The sequence below is a fragment of the Microcaecilia unicolor genome, chromosome 9, assembly GCF_901765095.1.
Source record: "Microcaecilia unicolor chromosome 9, aMicUni1.1, whole genome shotgun sequence".
NCBI classification, from domain to species: domain Eukaryota; kingdom Metazoa; phylum Chordata; class Amphibia; order Gymnophiona; family Siphonopidae; genus Microcaecilia; species Microcaecilia unicolor.
In genome coordinates, this window is record NC_044039.1 from 510,092 (window position 1) to 531,769 (window position 21,678).

At 41.1% G+C, this 21,678-nt stretch overlaps 1 protein-coding gene across 2 annotated transcripts in view; it reads left to right on the top strand.

The window, feature by feature from the left end:
- Nucleotides 1–21,678, top strand: part of UHRF1BP1L (UHRF1 binding protein 1 like) — an 85,626-nt gene that overhangs the window by 16,574 nt on the left and 47,374 nt on the right. For both annotated transcript variants that reach the window (XM_030214209.1, XM_030214210.1), the window contains exons 2-7: nucleotides 5,234–5,396; nucleotides 8,369–8,407; nucleotides 9,284–9,375; nucleotides 12,205–12,394; nucleotides 16,210–16,350; nucleotides 17,667–17,837. In XM_030214209.1, the coding sequence (XP_030070069.1) occupies nucleotides 5,234–5,396; nucleotides 8,369–8,407; nucleotides 9,284–9,375; nucleotides 12,205–12,394; nucleotides 16,210–16,350; nucleotides 17,667–17,837 (796 nt within the window). The remainder of the gene's footprint in view (nucleotides 1–5,233; nucleotides 5,397–8,368; nucleotides 8,408–9,283; nucleotides 9,376–12,204; nucleotides 12,395–16,209; nucleotides 16,351–17,666; nucleotides 17,838–21,678) is intronic.

Sequence of the window (21,678 nt, forward strand, 5' to 3'; positions counted from 1 at the left end):
GTTAGTAGGAGAAGCTTGAACTGTATGCAGTACCTGATCGGAAGCCAGTGAAGTGACTTGAGGAGAGGGGTGATATGAGTATATCTGTCTAGGCGGAAGATATGACGGGCAGCAGAGTTCTGAATGGATTGAAGGGGGGATAGATGGTTAAGTGGGAGGCCAGTGAGGAGTAGGTTGCAGTAGTCAAGGCGAGAGGTGATGAGAGAGTGGATGAGAGTTCGGATGGTGTGCTCAGAGAGGAAAGGGTGAATTTTGCTGATGTTATAGAGAAAGAAGCGACAGGTCTCGGCTATCTACTGGATACGCGCAGACAAAGAGAGGGAGGAGTCGAAGATGACTCTGAGGTTGCAGGCAGATGAGATGGGGAGGATGAGGGTGTTATCGACGGAAATAGTTTATGAAATAGCACCATAAACCATGTTGCAATAATTGAAACACAAAATCAAAAGAGCATTTAAGAGAGTGGATGCAGAGTAGCATCATCATCAAATTATCTCTGAACAGTTTTCTCAACATTTGCTATTTGCTGGGTAAAAGATCATTGATAATAGACTATAACACCTAAAATCAAAAATATTCAACCAGCTGTAGTTTTATCTGGGTGAAGTACCCACTGATGAGATTGAAGCCAGGATGCTACAGTATCCAGGGCAAACTTGCAAAGAAAGCAAATCAGGGGAGTCAGTAAAATAAACCAGAAGAATTTCAGTGGTGTGAAAGTATGGACTAATGCTATGATCCTGAATTACGGTGGCTAGTGGACTGAGAAGGATGTTTAGTAACAGAAGGGATAAAGTGGAGACTTGCGGTATTTTTCATGAAGGAGGAGGAAGAAGTGACCAGAAAAGACGGGCAAAGTTAAAAATGGTCATGGATTTGATGTGGTAGAATCAAAGTAGTTTACATATCTTTCATGCAGGTACTTTCTCTGTCCCTAGTGGGCTCACAATCTGTTTTGTATCTGGGTTTAAAAAAGGTTTGGACAAGTTCCTGGAGGAAAAGTCTATAGTCTGCTATTGAGACAGACATGTGGAAGCAACTGCTTGCCCCGGGATTGGTAACATGGAATGGTGCTACTAATTGGGTTTCTGCCAGGTACTTGTGACTTGGATTGTCCACTGTTGGAAGCAGGATACTGGGCTAGATGAACCATTAGTCTGACCCAATATGGCTATGAGTGGAGGAGTGGCCTAGTGGTTAGGGTGGTGGACTTTGGTCCTGGGGAACTGAGGAACTGAGTTCGATTCCCGGCACAGGCAGCTCCTTGTGACTCTGGGCAAGTCACTTAACCCTCCATTGCCTGCCGCATTGAGCCTGCCATGAGTGGGAAAGTGCGGGGTACAAATGTAACTAAAATAAAAAAAATATTCTTATGCTCTTACCTGGGGCAATGGAGAGTTAAGTGACTTGCCCAGGGTCACAAGGAGCTAGAGTGGGAATGAAACCCAGTTCCCCAGGTCCTTAGCCTTCTACACTAACCATTAGGTTACTCCTCTGCTCCAAAAACAGAACAGAGTATTTATTTGTCTATGCATTCTTGTATCCCACTGTTATCCAAAAAACAAATTTCGGTTCAAAGTGGCGTACAATTTACATTTGGTGAGTTTACAATTGTGGTTTACAGTTGGGGCAAGGAGGGGACCTTGTTAACTTGCGTATTTATTTGTAGAAGTTTTTGAAGAGGTAAGTTTTCATTTCTTTTTTGAACTGAAGATAGTTTGTGATGCTTCTTGTGACTTTTGGTATTGAGTTTCACCATTTGGAGCCAAGGTAGCTGAATCCTGCTTTACTTTTTGTCTATTAGATTGTAAGCTCTTTGAGCAGGGACTGTCTTTCTTCTGTGTTTGTACAGCGCTGCGTACACTTTGTAGCGCTCTAGAAATGTTAAATAGTAGTAGTAGTAGTAGTAAATGGTCTTATGGTTTGTTTCGGCAATTGGGTAGATGGAGAAGTAAATAACCTCGGGTTTCTGGGCTTGCATTTCTTGTGGGAACGATTAATCACATCTTACATATATTCAGGTGCCACCTGAGATGCGCTGGGTGGAGCTTAGCCTTTATATGGAAGTTAAGCCTTGCCCAGTGCATCCCAGGAAGCCCTGGGCAGGGAGGCGCTGGAAGAGGAGGGAGGGAGTGCTAGTCCTTCCCTCCTCCAACTATGGACAAGGTAGGCTGTGGAGGAGGGGAGGAGTGCTGGGAGGGTCAGTGGAGGAAAGGAGGGAGGGCTAGCAGTCTCACTGGACCTTCAGGGTTCTTTAGTGTTTGGAGGGTGGGGGTTAGGCCTTGTGTTTGGTGGGTGGGCTTAGGAGAACATCTCGGACCTGTCAAACAACTTCTGTGGGAGGATTGTTCCCAGGCAGAATTCTCCCACAGAAGCACCCCTATGATCAGAGCTAATAGCGTGTAGAAATTTGCATGCTATTAGCTTTGATCATGGGAGCGTTATAGCGCTATTTTTAAAGTGCTGTTTGGAACAGCGCAGAGTTTCTGATCATTGGCCTGTTAGTTAGGCGAGACACTTGGTACTCTAGTATGTTGAGGTTGGTTTTGAAGCCAGCTTGTTGCCGTCTTTTACTACTGCTACTACTATTAAACATTTCTATAGCGCTACTAGACTTACGCAGCGCTGTACAAATTAACATGAAAAGACAGTCCCTGCTCAACAGAGCTTACAATCTAAATTGGACAGACGAACAGACAGCTAGGGGTGGGGAAATTGCAGTGGTAGGGGTGATAAGTGAGGGTGTTGAGTAAGAGAGTCATGGTTAGGAGTCGAAAGCAGTAGCAAAGAGGTGGGCTTTAAGCCTAGACTTGAAGACATAGACTGAGCTTGACGTACTGGCTCAAGGAGTCTATTCCAGGCATAGGGAGCAGCGAGACAGAAGGAACGGAGCCAGGAGTTAGCAGTGGGGGAGAAGGGGGATGACAGGAGACACCCAGCGAACGGAGTTCACGGGGAGGAGTATAGGGAGAGATGAGAGCGGAAAGGTACTGAGGAGCTGCGGAGTGAATGCACTTGTAGGTCAAAAGGAGAAGTTTGAACCGTATGCGGAAGCGGATAGGGAGCCAGTGAAGCGACTTGAGGAGAGGGCTAACGTGAGTATAGCGACTCTGGCGGAATATAAGACGCGCAGCAGAGTTTTGGACAGATTGAAGAGGAGATAGATGGCTGAGTGGGAGACCAGCGAGAAGCAAATTGCAGTAGTAGTAGTACAATTTTTTTTCATTGAAGTTTCTTTTCTTTTTATATTTCAACTATTTTTATTGATAATTCAACTAAACATTCCCAACAATTTCAATATTGCCAAAGTTAGATATCAGAGCATGTTTCATGCAAACACAATAATGATAATTATCATCAACAGTTTTTTCCTCCCCCCCACTTTCTTCCCTCCACCCCATACCCCCTCCCCTTGTTCTATTGATAGTTTACCGCTTAAAACATAAAATATGAACTTGAAACAGTAACATTATCCTCCCTCCGCCAATGCTGGCCAACCGTTCAAAAGATCTGTTGTGATTACAAAATCTTATTGAGTTTAATTCACCCTTAACCTTTTTATTGACGAATGTTCATATATTCATTCCTTCGATAACCATTAACAACTGTAATTCACTGTGTCGCAACCAGCTAGCAACATATCCATCCAACCTTACTATCAGTTACACCTTTCCTGTTCCCTCCCTTCTTTTCTGCAATAGCTGTGGTATATCAAATCCATAATCCTCCATTGCTTTTCTTGTTTTTCTCCCTCCCCCCTTCCCCGCTGCGAGGTCTGAGGCAGAGGGAGCCCAGGGAGAGAGAAAACAGCTGGAGGAGCAAAGGTTCTTCTGTTGTGTCTGGTGTAAGGACAATCCCATGAGAAAGGCTGTTGGTGTCTTGAGCCATAATCCTCCATTTTTTTTCCTTGTCCTCTCCCCCCCGCCCCTCCCCCCATGCTTTTAGGCCTGAGACAGAGTGAGCACAGTGTAAAACCCCCCAAAAAACAACTGTAAGATCAGAGAAAGATGCTGCTGCTGAGGTGAAGGGATAATCCCGTGAGACAGTGTCCGACCGGCTCATTCCTTAAGCTGCCTCCGATTGTCATCCTGCTTCTTCCATGTTTCTGAGATGCCTGTTATGTCTGTATCCTGGTTTAGCATCAAATACTCTCCAGTCTTATTTGTAGATTTCCTGATTTTGCATGCAGGCAGTTTAAAGTATATCATTTTTATTCATATGTTCAAACTGCACTTCAGTTAAAGGGGTAATTTGGAATCTTTTAGGTCTGTTTATTAAATGCACTGAGGCTGCTTCAGCTTTTATCACAACCTCTCAGAATATTGTAAGTTTAGCATTTTGCTTCTACCTTTTGACGATATCTTACTCTAAACTACTCGAATAGTCCATCTGTTCCTGGTAACCATATAAAGGGCTCTGTCTGCAGGAGTGATGTTGATTTACCCTTTACTGTCCCATTTGGATTATCACAACTCTTTGTATGTTGGTTTGGGTGGCAATTTATTACACAAATTACAATTAATACAGAATACGGTGTTTTTTTATTTAAGGAAATATGAAAGCGTCTCTGAATATATTAAACAGCTTTGTGTGAAAACTCAGATTATTTTTAAGGTTATTTGTTTAGTCTTTCAAGTATTATATGGAAATACCTCAGAACCTTTAATTCAATATTTTTCTTATTCTTTTTATATTTCTGCTCAAGTTTGTGATAGTTTTTTTAATTAAAATTTCCAGTTCTTAAAAGTGTCCATTTTAAACGTCATCTTGTTTTCTTTCCGAGCAATTGTTGTCTGGGACAAACTTCCTGTTCAGATTAGTTTGCAGTCGGTTTTATATGCAACTACGTAGGAAGTTGAAAACATTTTTATTTGAGACATTTGAAATTTTAATTGATATTTAAAGACATTCATTGACGCTTGATTTTCCTCATTCAATTGTGTGTTTGATCGATTGTTATTCCTCATGTTATTCCTGAGTTTTTATGATGTTAACCATCTTGAGCCTCTTGTTGGGATAGTCCGTTTTATAAGTCATGAATTGAATTGAATTACAGTGTGTCCGTTATAGGGTCCTTATACCTGTGGAATCTGCATAAAGCTTACTGAAATTACTCTCCGTAGAAGAGTCTATTCTCTCCCACATAGAGAAAGAAAACTGTGGGGCAGTTGAGAGCAGGTGTTTCGTGCACCTCTGGACAGCTGTATGTAAGTTTATTTCTTGTCTGTTTTAGGTTCACTAAAAACCTCTCTCCTGACAAGATCAATCTAAGCACATTGAAAGGGGAAGGTCAGTTGACCAACTTGGAGCTGGATGAGCAGGTGCTGCAAAATATGCTGGACCTTCCAACATGGTTGGCCATCAACAAGGTTTTTTGTAACAAGGCCTCTATCAGGGTATGTATAACCTGGGTGTCTCATCTTATTGGTTTTAAAATCTGAGTCCCTTGAGATATCCACATGTCCCTCACCAAGGCTTGTCTGTGAAACAGGGAGGAGTGGAGGAGTGGCCTAGTGGTTAGGGTGGTGGACTTTGGTCCTGGGGAACTGAGGAAGTGAGTTCAATTCCCACTTCAGGCACAGGCAGCTCCTTGTGACTCTGGGCAAGTCACTTAACCCTCCATTGCCCCATGTAAGCCGCATTGAGCCTGCCATGAGTGGGAAAGCGCAGGGTACAAATATAACAAAAATAAAATAGTTACTACTGGAGATTCTACATGGAATGTTGCTATTCCATGTAGAAGGCTGCGCAGGCTTCTGCTTCTGTGAGTCTGACGTCCTGCACGTACGTGCAGGCAGGACGTCAGACTCACAGAAGCAGAAGCCTGCGCGGCCACATTGCTGATCTGCAAGGGCCGACTTCTACATGGAATGTTGCTAGTGGAATAGCAACATTCCATGTAGAATCTCCAATAGTAGCAACATTCCATGTGGAATCTCAAATAGTAGCCTAGTGGTTAGGGTGGTGGACTTTGGTCCTGGGGAACTGAGGAACTGAGTTGGATTCCCACTTCAGGCACAGGCAGCTCCTTGTGACTCTGGGCAAGTCACTTAACCCTCCATTGCCCCATGTAAGCCGCATTGAGCCTGCCATGAGTGGGAAAGCGCGGGGTACAAATGTAACAAAAAATAAAATAAAAAGTTAATTCATTAGGCCTGGAAGACACACTTATTTAGCAGGTCTTTTATTTAGAATGGGTAGAAAAAGTAAAGTATTTGTCATTAGAATATATGCTTTGAGTCTTTGTTTTCCATGTTTTATATTGTGCACAATTGGGAGTTGTTTAAATATTGTGAATGTATTATTGTAAACTGCCTAAGGTTAAAAGTTTAAAAGGTTTCAGGTTTAATTTCATTTATCAGTAAATGAATGCCATCAGCATTACATCTGACCGTATTGGCGTTACCCATTGTCCATGTCCTCTGCTACTTCCTAGAAAGATCTCGACCAGCCATTTACTGGCTTCTCTTAACATGGACATGGATCACAGTGATCTACAGCCTAAATACCATTTCCCCTAAGCTTGTTCTCATCCCCATTCATCCCTCTGTTCCCCATTCATGCCCATCCCCCCTCCCCGACCCATGAACACAGAGAAGTAGGGAGTAGGGGTGGACCAGAAAGTTCCATAAACCAATTATAAGTATATAATGTTTGTACGTTTGGGAAGCTTGCCAGGTGCCCTTGGCCTGGATTGGCCGCTGTCATGGACAGGATGCTGGGCTCGATGGACCCTTGGTCTTTTCCCAGTGTGGCAGTACTTATGTACTTATATTTACTAATATTTATCAAGCAAAGCACCTCACATAAAAGGATTCGGAATGGGACTCCCTTTTTGCGGGAAAATGTCTGCTTCAGGGGGGTCACATGCATTGTGGAACACGATAGGATATACTGGAACGAGGTGCAGAATAAACGGCAATCAAATGCAATAGTGAGTCTTTGCCAGAAAATGGCGGGAAAAAGTCTAGATTGTTTCCTAATTTTGACCTGGAGTTTTTCCCGCCATTTTCTGGCAAAGACTCGCTATTGCATTTGATTGCCGTTTAGTCAGCACCTCGTTCCAGTATGTCCTATCATGTTCCACAGTGCAGCGTGTACTAATTATGTTCTCCAAGTATGGCCCAATGTTTCAGAATAATTTTAGATATCCTAATGGAAGATGCTATATATTTTATTACGCAATTCATTCCTCACTGAACTCAAGCCCGTTTTACACTTGTCTTGGGATATGAATCCTCCTGCAGTTTTTGCACTAAATCTGTAGCAGTCTCCAAATAAGATGTTCTAGAATCACAAATAAGTTGGTATCTCAAGAACTGTGGAAAAGGGAAGGCAAAAGTGTTTCAGTCAGTTGGTTTAATGCCTTGTGCTCCCTTCACAGCTAATTGCTACATTCAGAAACATGAGGTTGGATGTATCTGTTGGTAATTCACCTACAAACTGTTTTAGTTGAGCTTCTGTTCCCATCCAAATTAGGAAAAGGTAATCAATAAATCAAAGCCAACACACTACCTGTTGGTACCACAAAGGGGAATAAACCCATCGCTGTTCAAAATTAGCCATGAATAAATTGGTTACTGCTGGAACAAAGGAAGCCCCCACAGCTGTTCCTGAAATCTGCTGGTAAATCTGTTCATCAAACATAAAATAATTTAGTTGTATAGCCAAAGCAGTAAGATCTATTAGAAATTTTGACGGCACTGATCCGATGCTTCCTTCAGCACCTCCCTTTGAGACATACAAGTACTGTGGAACTCTGATATAACACTATGATTGGGATCCTTAAAGTATTATTGTGTTTAAATCAGGGTCATGTTGTGGCGGGGTCAGTAGAACATGAACACAATAGAACCAAAATCTGATGTGTTGCAAAAGGAGCTGTACTTAACGAAAAAAAGGGGGGAGCCAAGACATGATCGCATTATATTTGGATTTGTGTTATTGCAGGATGTGTTATATCAGGGTTCCACTGTATTTAGAGATCGTATTTCTAAAGTAACTAATAAAAAAAGGTTGAATGGGAGCCCGTATGGTAGACACAGTGTTTAAAAAAAAAAAAAAAAATTTGTGTCTCTAAAGTATGATGGAATACATAGCAATAAAGGTTGAAGGAGGCAACCAACATATGCATACCCTTTCCTGTAGTGAATCTCATGCAGATACATTGGGGTATCCGGGGTGTGTGTGTGTGTCAATCAACCGCATACATATCTTGGCAAATTCCCTCTTTGCTTTCCTTCTCGGTGCCTTGTCTGTAACTTTGCTATTCTTTATGTCGTGCCTTCAGGTGTTGTATCTGTCCTGCTATTACAGGTGTGTGGTAGTTTGAAATCTTTTCTGATTTTCCTTCTTTTGTCTTTTACAGATCCCATGGACAAAACTGAAGACACATCCAATTTCTCTGGTGTGTGCTGAAAAGCAGTTTTTGAAATGTGTTTTGCAAACAAATGCTTACAATTTCATATGCATGTGTGGTAGTCGTGTGCTGTTTTGGATAAGTTCTGAGTCAAAAGGAGTATCGACATATTTTGAACCTAAGTTATTTCAGCTCTAATTCTCCAGTGCCTTAATTCCAGGCTGGCACAGAGCGAGTATATAAGTGCTCAGTAAAACACATGGGGACTAATTTTTATAAAACTTTTTCTGCTTATAAATGAAAAATTCAAGCAGATTCTGAAAATATCAAAAATAAAATCATTGTTCCAGTAACCATACGCCTGAATGAACATATTGGTCTTTAAATCTTTCTTAAACCGAGCAATATTCTGCACCAAACGAAGATCGGCAGGTAATGCATTCCATAACTTTGGGCCACTAATATAGGAAACGGAGGATCTGCTCCTCTTCTAAGTGCACTTGACGAAAAGATGGAACCTCAAGATCCTTTGGATCTCAGAGAAGTTGGTTGGTAAAATCTCACAGTGGAACAGAGCAGCCGGGAAACACGATTATTCAACACCTTAAAAGGTAGCACCAAAACCTTGAAGTCAATGGGAAACTTAATGGGAAGCCAGTGCAGAGATAGGATAGCACAAAGTGTGTTCCAGAAAATGTCAATATACGTAGATGGCCCCGTTTGAAATGTTTTTGCCATTTCTCCTTCTCTCTGAACTCCCTTCATCCTTGTTGTGTTGACTTCTTTCCTCTATTCTGTCGGCCATTTCTTCAGACTCCTTTGACTCTACTAAGCTTGACCAGTTGCTCCATCCTCGGTTTCCTTGATTCATTCCTTCATACCCCATCGCTCTTATTTTTCTCTAACTTCATTTGTGTTTTCCAGTCTCTGGATAAAGTAGTGATGGAGATGAGCACCTGTGAAGAGCCCCGAGCCCGCAATGGCCCCTCACCGTTAGTAACTGGATCGGGACAAAGGTCAGTATTGTTCAAGTGTATTTTTTGAAGAGCTGTAGCATGTTAAAACGTTGATTTTGAGTAGCTGGTTACACACATGCATCATGTAAGCATAGTGGTTAGATAATAAAGCTATTCCCCTGCCACAGTATACCTTTTTTGGGCAAATCTCCAAGTCTGATGTACTCAGTGTAGTAGTGTATTGCTTTCTGGTACGCAGTGCCTTTCACGTCTGTCTCACTGAGCTTAGGATGTTCTCTGTTACAGCTCAGTGCATTGTTACGGTTCAGTCAGCAAAGTGATTAGATCATGTTTCCCCACCCCCCTCCTTGGGTGACTCATCTTTGCTAAGTAAAGAAAAGCAAACACTTCTTGTCAAAAATTTAGAACTCATAAACTCTTGGTGACAACACTTTGACTGACATGCTGAAAACTCAGGACCCTTCTTCCTTCATAACGACCTTTATGTCTCTCCTAGTACATGGAGACCAATTAGGATAAGTTCCAAGTCGTCAGTGAATAATGTGAGAAGTACCCTAAATCTGGAAAGCTAGCTTGGAGAAGTGGCTTTTGTGGAAGAGTTTTTGCTGGGGTGTTTTAGCCCGTTAAGGGCAATTCTGTAACTAAGCGCATAAAGTTAGTGCAGCTTGAATGTGTAACTATTCTATGCAATAACACATAGCTGCACAAAGGACATGTACAAGGGCAGCACATGAGCATAACTTACTACTGTGAGTTACATGAGTTTTACTGAATTTACACGCCATCATTTATGTTAGGTGGAGGTATGCCGGTGGGGGAGGATGCGAATATTCTCTAACGGAATCGGATTGCCCAGATGCCGTGGTAGATTGGGCTAGCTAACATGTGGCAGACACGGTTACAGAATTGCCCCCATGTGTTTAATGAGCTAGAAATAGTAGGGTTAAGGGATGGATACCTTCAAGCATTATGCGCGTGCCCCTTTTGTAATAGCAGAGTTAAAAGAATTTGTAGGGGAGTTTCAGGATTCAAAAAGAATATGATCACATCTGAAACATTAAATTCCTAAACATGTTTCCCTTTCAGTAGGCTAAATCCCATGTTAGGTACTTGAGAATTAATCTGTTACCAGATCCAGATCAAATAATTGTATTAAATGTGGTCTGATCTTGATTGAATTAAATAGGGAGTTGGAAAGATGAGGGGATGACATGTGTCCTAAACATTGTACAAATGATGCTTCCTAGGTATATTTACATCCTCAGAAAGACTTTTCAAAAATACATTGTAGAATTTTTTTTTTAAACTTTATTTGGCAGTCAACCTGCCCAGAATGAATAGACACACTGTATTTGGATCAAAGATTTGGGGATGGTGGGAGGAATGGAGGTCCCAAATTTTTAGCACTGTTATCAAGCAGCCCAGTTGAGAGTGGATAATATCCCCACTTCATGGCTCTCGGATAAGACAGTGAGGGCAACAGAGACTGAACCCCTTTGCCAAGTAGGCAGCAAATATCTGGAAGGCTGGCAGAAAGAAGTTACTTAAGGAAGGAGTTTTTTTTTCTTTTTTTAGATTTGAGGCAAACAAAAAAAGTGGAAGCGAAAGTTCCAAGAAACTGCTAGAAGTCCAATATCTTCAAAATAAAAGTTTATTCTCCAATAAAAGTCACATACACTTTTGGAGGGGATGTTTTTTTTTTCTTTCTTCTTTCTCTTTTTCGGTGTGAGGGGGGGGGGGGAAATAACAGACAAAATGTAATAAAGTTGTTGAAGTCTAGGACAGTACAGTGCTGACACAATGAGGGCGGCAGCGAAACATACCATTGGGTATATAGACTACTTGTGGTTTCCATGTAATAATGTGAAGATTGTTTGTTTAAGTGCTCTGTTGTAAAGTTTGAAAGCTTAATAAAGACTTCTCACAAATAATAATTAAAAAAAAGTCACATACACCACCCAGGAATATTAGTCTTCTCCTATTCACATTTATTCTCATCTGCCAAAGAGCCATTTGCTCAGGATTATATATTTGTAGAATGAGCAGGTCCGATACTCAGAATAATTTTAAAGGGCCAGGAGAGGGTCCTGGTTGTTTAAATCGCCTGTCTGGAGCTAGCTGGTCATTGTCATCAGCACTTAACCGGATAGGGCCAGTGAAAATGCCTGATTAGCTCCCAGGCTAAAACTGTTCCAGGGATGGAGTCAGTAGTTAACCAATTAAGTATGATATTCGCCACTGCAGTTAAACATAACAGCATAAAAAGCAGTCCCGTCTTTATGCAATTCTTCATAGCTGGTTAAGTGCTATCAGTTAGTTGCCTCTCTGTACCCAGAAATAAAGTGCCAGAGCCTGGACATGGCCTGGAATTGAATTTCTGCGTTTAGTACTGGCAGCGGTCAACAGACCGCTGATGGCTTCAGGCTGAATATCGGGCCTAGAGTGTCCACTCCCTGGGCTGGCTTGGGTTTTGCATGGTGTGGAGGTGATGTCATAGCCATCGTCCTTCGATGATTCTGGATCCTTGATAGCTTGCTCTGAAGAAACCTTGTGTGTACTGCAACAGTTAGATTTAAAGTAAGCGGACGATAAAAACCGTGGATAGATACACATGAAAGTTCTAATTCAGCTGGAGGTCCAATAGAGCAGGAGGAAACTGCTGGATTAAACAGATGGAGTGTGCCAGTGTGTTGGTACACACTGAGAAGCCCATAGAAATATAATAGGTGTCTCAGCATTTAGCCCAGCTAAAAACTCTAGCGAACCTTAGTAAAAGACCTCCTTAGTCTGTTTCAGTGTTTATAAAAAAATATAATGACCACCTGCTGAGGCTGTATTTGATTGACCTTGAAGTCTTGCTTTTTGCAGTGAATATGGCTTTGCTGAAAAGGTGGTGGAAGGAATCTCCCTGTCTGTAAATTCAATAATAATCCGAATTGGAGCAAAAGCTTTTAATGCTTCCTTTGAGCTTTCCCAACTAAGAATATACAGTGTGAATGCAAGCTGGCAGCACGGAGACCTGAGATTCACTCGAATCCAAGATCCTCAGCGTGGAGAGGTAAGCACTTGTTTTGCATGGAAAAGACAGGACTTCCTTGCAGCTAGAGTTGCATGCCAAAGAGGGATGGTCTGCATTTCATGTGCTAGGTAGAAATAGGCTGCTTCTTATCTGAATGCAGTGTCTCTGGTGTTATTATTTCTACCCAAAACTTAGGTACTTTCCTGAGTAGAAGGTATTGACATCCGCAAAATTCAGATCAGCCTCTTTTACATTTAAAGAGTTTTTATAGCTTTCATATTTGACATATTCATCTTTCCAGTTTTATAAATTTCTTTAAAGTAATTTAAACCAAGTGTTTACTATATTGAGGCACAAATGTCACTGTCTAAAAATCAAGTTTGTCTTCTAGATGTCCTGAGCTATTTCTAAGTCAGGGCCTACAATGTACCTTGTAAGAAGGATTTTATGCAGGGTGTCAAACTACATTGTGATGGCAGTTAACAACAGGAGAGACTCAAATGGTGTTTGTAATACCAGAGGTTTTGGCGCATTTCTTCCTCCAGTAATGTAATAAACCTTGCGTGTTGGTCTGTTGTAGGGAAATGCGTTTTTCTGTCATTTCATTTTGAAATCGTATGCATTGTTTCAGTTAATGCACACCAAGCAGGTTGCGTGATTATAAAATGGAATAGCACAAACTAAAATCAAAATCGATTTTCCTTTTTTCAATTACGTGTTATTAGTAAATTGAAGAGAGTGATATAATTATGATTTCCATATGATTGTACAGAGGTTAATCTTAACAACATTAGTTTATTGCAATTCATTGTATTTGGGTACATTGGCTGCCAGACTTCGTGTTACAAGTAATCCAGAATGCGAAGACTAGATTAATTACTGGAGTATAGAGATGAGAACATACAATGCCAATAAAATAATAATAATTAGCTATTTAACAGGCAGCTACAGGGAACTGAATGTTCTTTTTCTTTAACACAAGCAGGGAGCAAGCGGCAGTATACTTTCAAATCTTGTTGACTGGGCTCTGATTGGCCCAGGAGCTCATTTCCTTTAGAGTGTACAGGTTTTGCTTCCAGTCTTAGCCAGGAAGAAAAGAGAGACAGATCTCTTTGCTGAGACTCTGTGAACAGTTATATATCCTGATCTTCCCAGTTACTATTACACAGTATACAAATGTTTAGTTAGTTTATAATTAATCCATATTTCACTTACCTGTTGTTGTTTGCACATTTTTTGTTCATTGGTCAATTTTTAAGACAAATTATTCTTTATTGCCTCTGTCTGTCTGGACTGGTAAAGAATCCTGGTGGTTTGTGTGTTGGATCTGTGAGTGCTTTCTGGGAACTGAGGGACCACTGGGAGTGTGGCCTCACGACCCAGTCAGTGGGAAGAGGGTGATAGTGTAGAGCACAAGTGGCAGATGCAGGCGGACCTGAGCTGTGCTGGGGATAGAGCCTCTAAGTGGCCGCAGGTAACCCCAGGCAGGTGGCTAGGCATTTCGTGAAAGTGTAACTTCATGGAGTGTCCATAGTCTCTTGTATTTTTTGAAAGAATAAACAATCAAGTCACATTCATGCCTTGTACTCCACTCAGGATTTTCCCCTTCAGCCGTTTCTGTTCCAAGCTGAAGAGGCCTTTCCTTATATGAGAGGAGTTCCAACCCCTCCATCATTTTGGTCGCTGTTCTTTGAACCTTGTCTGCTACATCTTTTTTGAGATACAGTGACCAGAATTGCACACAATACTCAAGGTGAGGTCGCACCTTGGAACAATAGAGAGGCATTATCATTTTCTTTATCTTATTTTCTGTGCCTTTCCTAATAATTCCTAGCATTCGGTTTTGCTTTTTTAGCTGCTGCCACACACTGACGTATTGTCAACGATGACGGTTAGATTTATTTTCTTGGGCTGTGACTCATAAAGTGATACCTAGTATCACATATTCTTCCCAATGTGCATTACTTTGCGTTTGATTGTTGCAGTTGTCCAGGTCTTGATGCATTTGAGTAAGTGGAACCGATGTTTCAGCTATTGTGCTGTGGCTTTCTTTAGGGTATTTGCACTTTGCATAATTGTCCAAATTAAATTTCATCTACCATTTGTATTTCCAACCGTCCAGTTCCTTAATGTCTTCCTGCAGTTTCTCACTTGTGATTTAACAACTTTGAATAGTTTTGTCGTCTATAAAATTAATCACCTTGCTTGTCCCCATTTCTAGATCATTTATAAATATGTTAAATAGTGCCTCTGGCAGTCCATTATTCACATTCCGTCATTGAAAAAAATGGACATTTAACCTTACCCTCTGTTAATCAGTTCTCAGTCCACAACAGAATGCTGCCTACTATCCCAATGGGTTTGTAATTTTCTCAGGAGTTTGTCATGAGGGACTTTTTATTTATTTATTTATTTATTTATTTTATTCATTATTTTTTTTATTTGCTTACTTTATTTTTTGTCTATTAGATGGTAAGCTCTTTGAGCAGGGACTGTCTGTCTTCTATGTTTGTGCAGCGCTGCGTACGCCCTGTAGCACTATAGAAATGCTAAATAGTAGTAGACTTTGTCAGAAGCTTTCTGAAAATCTAGATACACTACATCAACTGGCTTGCTTTTATCCACATGTTTATTCACACCTTCAAAGAAACGAACCACATTGGTGAGGCAAGACTTCCCTTGACTGAATCCATTAAACCATGTTTGTCTATGTGTTTAGTAATGTTTTGTAATGGTGGAAACTATTTTGCCTGGGACTGACGTCAGGCTTTCTGGTCTGTAATTTCCTGGATCACCCCTGGAACCCTTTTTTTAAAAAAATCGGTGTTATGTTGGCCACCCTCCTGTGTTAAGGCGCTACTGATGATTTTAATGACAGGCTACAGATCACTAAAAGCAGATTCCATGTTTGAGTTCTTTCAGTACTTTGGGGTGTATATGATTACTACTCCTTATCTTGTTGATTTTAGCTCAGCATATCTTCTGAGTTCAGCGAGATTTGTTTCTGTATCATCACCCTTGAAAACCATTTCTGGCACAGATAGATCTCTTATATCTTCTTCAGCAAAGAATTCATTCAGTCTGTCCGCTATGTTTTTCTCCTCTGAGTGCCCCTTTTTCTCCTTGATGTCCTAATAGTACCGCTAATTTCTTCAGAGGCTTTCTGCTTCTGATATACCTGAAAAAATGATTACTGTGAGTTTTTCCTTCTGTGGCAATCTCTTCATAGTCCATAGAGTAACAAATCTGTGACATTGAGAATATCAGGTGAAACAGCGGACAACATTCACCTGAAGACTGACCCGCAGCCTGTTGCTTTTGTGGGGATCTTTAAAATCTCCATCAGATATTTCTTTAAAAGGTCTCTAAGTGTCATCAGAGCCACATGGGGAAAGTTTAATGCTCTTAAGCCTCCATAAAGTGTTCTTCACTTTTTCATCTTTACAATGTAAACTCAAACAGTCTTGAATAATCTTATCCTGGACTCCCCAGGTCTCCTATTTGCCCTCCAAACTATTCACTTGAGATGAAACATCCATAATTTTAGTCTCGTTCATGGTCATTCAAGTTGACATGGCCAACAAATCATTCTCAGCCTGATTCAACTTAATAACTGTATTCACTCGTCATAGTGTAGATGTATCTGACAAAGTAGACACTTGTTCTTGAAAGTTTTTGCCTCGCAGGCCTCTCCCATTTTTGCTATTACAGATTAATATGGCACTCCCTGTGCAAGTAATATGATTGCACTTACTTGCCATGAATTAAAAATGTTGGGAGGAAAGAAGTAAGTGTTGCTCAGAGAGAAGTTCAGTTTATAGAAAGTGAGTGATTTTTTTTGTCTTTTTTTCCAGGTGTTAACATTTAAGGAAATTGGTTGGCAGATGATCAGAATTGAAGCAGATTGTATTCAGAGCAGTGACCACGAAGTCATCAGTGCCCCAGTGCGACTTATCACTAACCAGTCAAAGATACGAGTCACTCTCAAGAGAAGGGTGAGTGACTAAAGGCTCAACAAATACAGAAATATTTACTGGATTTATAATTGCTCAAATCTGTTTTGGCAATGATAAAATACAAGAAAAATGTACAATATGCATGATTTCATATAGTCAAATATTCCATGCACTAGGTCTACATAAATTTAAGGAGACGTAAATACTGATCTGACCTTTCACTGAGAAGCAAAGAAAGTGTTGTAAATAGTGATATACAACAAGGGTACAATCCTTTTGACAACAGTGCTTGGCACTGTATATTTGTCCATTTCAGCACTGTATAAACCTAGAATTTGGTTCCTGGATCAGGTCTTTGATTCTGGGCATCTGCACTGAACATCCATGGCTAATTTTTCAGGTACTAACTGCTGGAACTTATGTGGGTCCCGTCCAATATTCATCCACGACCTGAGATACTTATGTGGGCCCCAACTTAATAGCAGCCAGGACCCGGATAAGGGAGGCAGGTGCCCTCTGCTTCTCCGAACCCTCCTCGTTCCTGCCCACGGAAGCAGAGAAGCAGTTCCCTCCCTCCCTCCCTCCCTCTCTCTAGTGGTTGCTACAGTCATTTTAAGGAGGGATCCCACTGGACCACCAGGACACATCAAGGTAGGCCAAGAAGGGTCTGTGTGGGTGGGAGGTAGGCCCAGTTGCCCTTTCTTGAGGGGGGGTTGCTTCTCAGCAGCTTTAGGGGGGGAAGGGCAGGGTTGCTTCTCTTCTTCTGGGGAATGGTAGGGGGATGGCAACATATTTGGCCAGAACTCTGATGATATTCAGACTGGTGCTCAGTTAACTCTCCACATACAAGTTAGGACAACCTTTTTTTCTGTCCTAACTTCATGCAGCTGCTCAGTTGGTTCTGCTCCGCCCATTCATTAGTTTCGGCTTGAGCTGTTAGAGAGGATATTCATTGACACATAATTGAATCGAGCCACCGAATATCCCCAGATAGCCCTGCACAAGCGATGTAAACGTTGAGGAGTTTCTCCTGGCCATTTAAATCACTTTGAACGTCAACCGCTAAATTTCCTGAAGCCACCTCTTTCTTTGTCTCTGTAAGTGCTGTTCAGGACTGGTAATGCTTTATAAATGATGATGAGCAGCAGCAGTGCAAGTATTAATACTTGATAAACCGCTTTTTCAACAGCATTGATCACAGCAGTGCACAATTAAAATAAAAATAATAGTGAAAGTACTAGAAGCAATAGTAGGCTTGCATCTTGAGTCCTTTCTTTGGCAGATATTTGTTGACATTTTGTCCAAACACAGAGTTTTTTGTAAACAAATACCTTTTTTTTTTCATTCTCCAATAGCTGAAGGATTGCAACGTAGTGGCATCAAAATTACTGCTGATGTTGGATGACTTGCTCTGGGTCCTGACTGATTCCCAGCTGAAAGCAATGGTGCAGTACGCAAAATCACTCAGTGAAGCAATTGAAAAATCTGCAGAACAGAGAAAAAGCATTGCATCTGAACCCACCCAGGTACGAGATATTGCATGCAGACAGATGCAGGAAACTTCTGCTCAGACAGGTGCTACCAAGTCAAAATCCATCCTTGCGCGGTACCTCTTCATAACGCACTTTCATGCTGTAACTAATCCCAGATCTGTTTAGCCATTTATCTAGTACAGTCGATAGATGTTCTACATTTTCATTCGGCATTTAATTTATTTTAAACCATAAAACAATGGGAAGTAAAATAGTAATGGTTTTATCAGCTATTAGATCATTTAGGGTAACAGTGGCTCCCCACGATCCTTGTCTGTCTACTTTGGTTGTAAAAATTTGCGAGGTACTCTGTCCTTTTTTTCATACTATGGTCTTCAGTCACCTTATGGAAGGTCTTGTTTCAGCCGCCTGGAAGCAAGCAACTATATGTCCGAGAAGGAAAGATTGTCATCTTGCCAAGGATTTTGTCTCTGTCTTCCTGTAGCAAATCTCCCGTTTCTTTTCAAGGTAGTGGAATTTGTTGTTCTGGAACAATATAGCTTGATGGTGTTCAAATCCTCCATCCCAACTGAAATAGCTCTCATCAATTTGTTGACCACCATTCAAACTGCCCTTAGAATCATACCATCCTCTCGTTGTCCGTTGATCTTTCCACAGCATTTGACCTCATTGATCATGAGAAAAGGTACAGAGAAGGGCGACAGAAATGATAAAGGGGATGGGATGACTTCCCTGTGAGGAAAGGCTAAAGCGGCTAGGGCTCTTCAGCTTGGAGAAAAGATGGCTGAGGGGAGATACAATAGAGGTCTATAAAATAATGAGTGGAGTGGAATGGGTAAATGTGAATTTCTTGTTTACTCTTTCCAAAAATACTAGGACTAGGGGGCACGCAGTGAAGCTACTAAGTAGTAAATGTAAAACAAACCAGAGAAAATATTTCTTCAGTCAACATGTAATTAAACTCTGGAATTCGTTGCCAGAGAAAGTGGTCAAAGCAATTAGCTTAGCAGGGTTTAATAAAGGTTTGGATAATTTCCTAAAAGAAAAGTCCATATGCCATTATTAAAATGGACTTGGGGAAAATCCACTACTTATTTCTAGGATAAGCAGCATAAAATGTACTGTACAGTTTTGGGATCTTGCCAGGTACTTGTGACCTGGATTGGCCACTGTTGAAAACAGGATGCTGGGCTTGATGGACTTTCAGTCTATCCCAATATAGTATACTTATGTCAACTACTCAGGCAAACTGAACAACATTAGGAATGTCTAGTAAGGTGTGGTTGTGGGTTGTCTTATCTGTCTAATCGTACCTACCATGTTCTTTGGCAGAATGAGCTATCTGAAAACCTACGATTTATGGCATTCCTCAGGGCTCCTTATTGGTCCCTACGTTATTCAACATTTTCCTTGCCCCATTGGCGACACTCATTCAGTGTTTAGAATTGGTCCATTGCATTTATGCGAACAGTATCCAGATTTTTGCAGTTCTGGTTCCAGCTGTCCCAAGCAGATCTCAAACTTAATTGAAAACTAAAAACCAACTGAAGGTCAATAAAATTCAACTCAGTCTTACAAAGATGGTAGCAGTTTTGTTCTCTTGCAATTCTTTTTATAGATCTCTGGACTTTATTATCATGTCAGGCACTCAGATTCCAATCTCTGACTCCGATATGATCATAGATGCTAACGACATTTCATTCTCACATTTCTTCTAGAGTTAGCAAATGTTTTCACAGATTATGGCGGATTTGCCCAATTTGACCTTTACTGGAACCCAGATCTCTTTGTATTCTCGTGTATACTTTGATGCTATATTATGTAGATTATTGTAATGCCTGTTTACGTTTAAATCTTTTTATTGGACAAATTGGTCACAGACTTCAGCAACAACCATTCAACAATTTGCAAAACATCCAGTAAATTACAGCATTATGTTGAGCAATCGTCCCAAGTTTTATATTTTATCTCCCTCCCCCCACGCGACTTGATCCCTCCCCAAACTACGTCCAAACAATATATTCTCAACCATTAGAACCAGTTACATTAAACCCTAAAACAAATACCTCCAAAATATCAGATTTACCAATCCTTATCTTCTCCCATCTTGTTCCAGCTCTACCCATCCCTCAAGTGTATGTCTCATAAACTCAAAGTTAGCACCCAGAAAGAAGGAGAATGTTTGGTTTCTTACAATATCCCCAACATTTTCTTATACCTTTCGAGATGCCGTAGAGCTAACCTCTCCCCAAACTTTACCACTGTAACCTACTAACCAACAATCATCTGTCCCCACCCATCCCCGACTCTGCATTCCCAACAAGGAGAGAAAAGGGAAAAAAAAAAAAAAAAAGATTAAATCCATGAGCGTGATCCGAACTCCTCCCCCCTCCCATCACCAGCAAACCCTCGAATGGCATATAATTTAAAAAGAATTTAATACAAGGCTGCGAGCTCTATGCGACATGGACTGGAGATAACTATCCCAAGTAGCCAAGAACCTTTGTTTCTTTTTATAAGAATGTGCATATTGCAGCTCCATTAACATCATAGTATGGAATCTATTCTTCCATTGCCAATATGAAGGAGCCTGGTCACCAATCCACACCCCCAAAATAATACATTTGCCCACCATCCCCGCTTTACGAATCAAAAGCTTAAAAAATCGATCTTGAGGTCCCATGTCTTCGTATTTATCTAGCAGAAAACCTGCTGGCGACGCCTTGATTGGCCTTCTTCCCAATGTCTCCAAGTAACGTATCATTTTTCTCCAGAATGCTTGTATAATTGGACACGTCCAAAACGCATGGATAAAAGAGTTAATTTCCCAACGACATTTCTGACATATAGGGGAGTCTGTCCCTCCCGCCTTAAAGACTCTCTCTTGGGTAGGAATGCCTTGTTTAAAGGACTTCGTCAAAAAGAACTTAGATATTTGCATCTTTAAACAATATACAACTGTCAAGCTGAAATGTGTGTTGTCAGCATGGGCGATGGATTCTAGCCAGAGGCACTCTGCAGGACAGGCATAGGAATGTAGGCAGTGGATTCTGGAGATTTAGTAAGTCTCCCAGAACAGGGAATGGGACACGTGACTGTGTCCAAAGCAGAGGAGAGTGTTGTATTATAAGGAAGAGACTGCTTCATTGACAGACATGGTAGATGCGATGAGAGATGAACAAGAATAGTCAAGAGTGCAAGTGGTCAACAGCTTGAAGATTCCTAAATGTGTTGGTGGTGATTGCACAAGATTATGGAATGTGGTAATTTAAGAGAGGGGAAGAAATGAGTTGGAGGAGACGGGCATTGGCCATGCTGGTGAGTAGTGTTAGTGGAGCATGACTGGAGATTGAATGAAGAAATTAAAACAAGAAACTTTATGGCCTAAGAGTCAGAGGGTTCATCAGCATGGATATTAGACTCCAAGCAAGAAAGAAGGAAAGCAGAAGTCAAAAATGAGAAAGGAAGTGAGGCTAGTTACCACCAAAAGCATGTCTGTGCCATGGATGGGAGGGAACGGGGGCGGGGTATAGACACTTGGATAAGTGGCTTGATTGTGGTACAACTACAGTCGTGGTTGATGAAAAAGATGGTGTACACATTTAAAACTTAATTCTGGAAAAGAATCCGAAAGTTAGCACCTTTCAGGTGATTCTACTGTGTGACTGAGGCTAGCGCTCATGTAATTAGGCATAGTGTAGGGATGGGTATAATGGCACATTTTGTTTGTTGGCTTCACATAATGTGTGATTAAGCTATACTGTGACCAAACTGTTGGGTAGACTGGATGGGTAAATAAGCTGCAAGCTTAATTTTAGATTTTTCAGCTGAAGATTTCGCCTAAATCTAGTTTGATTGATTTTATTAGGATTTA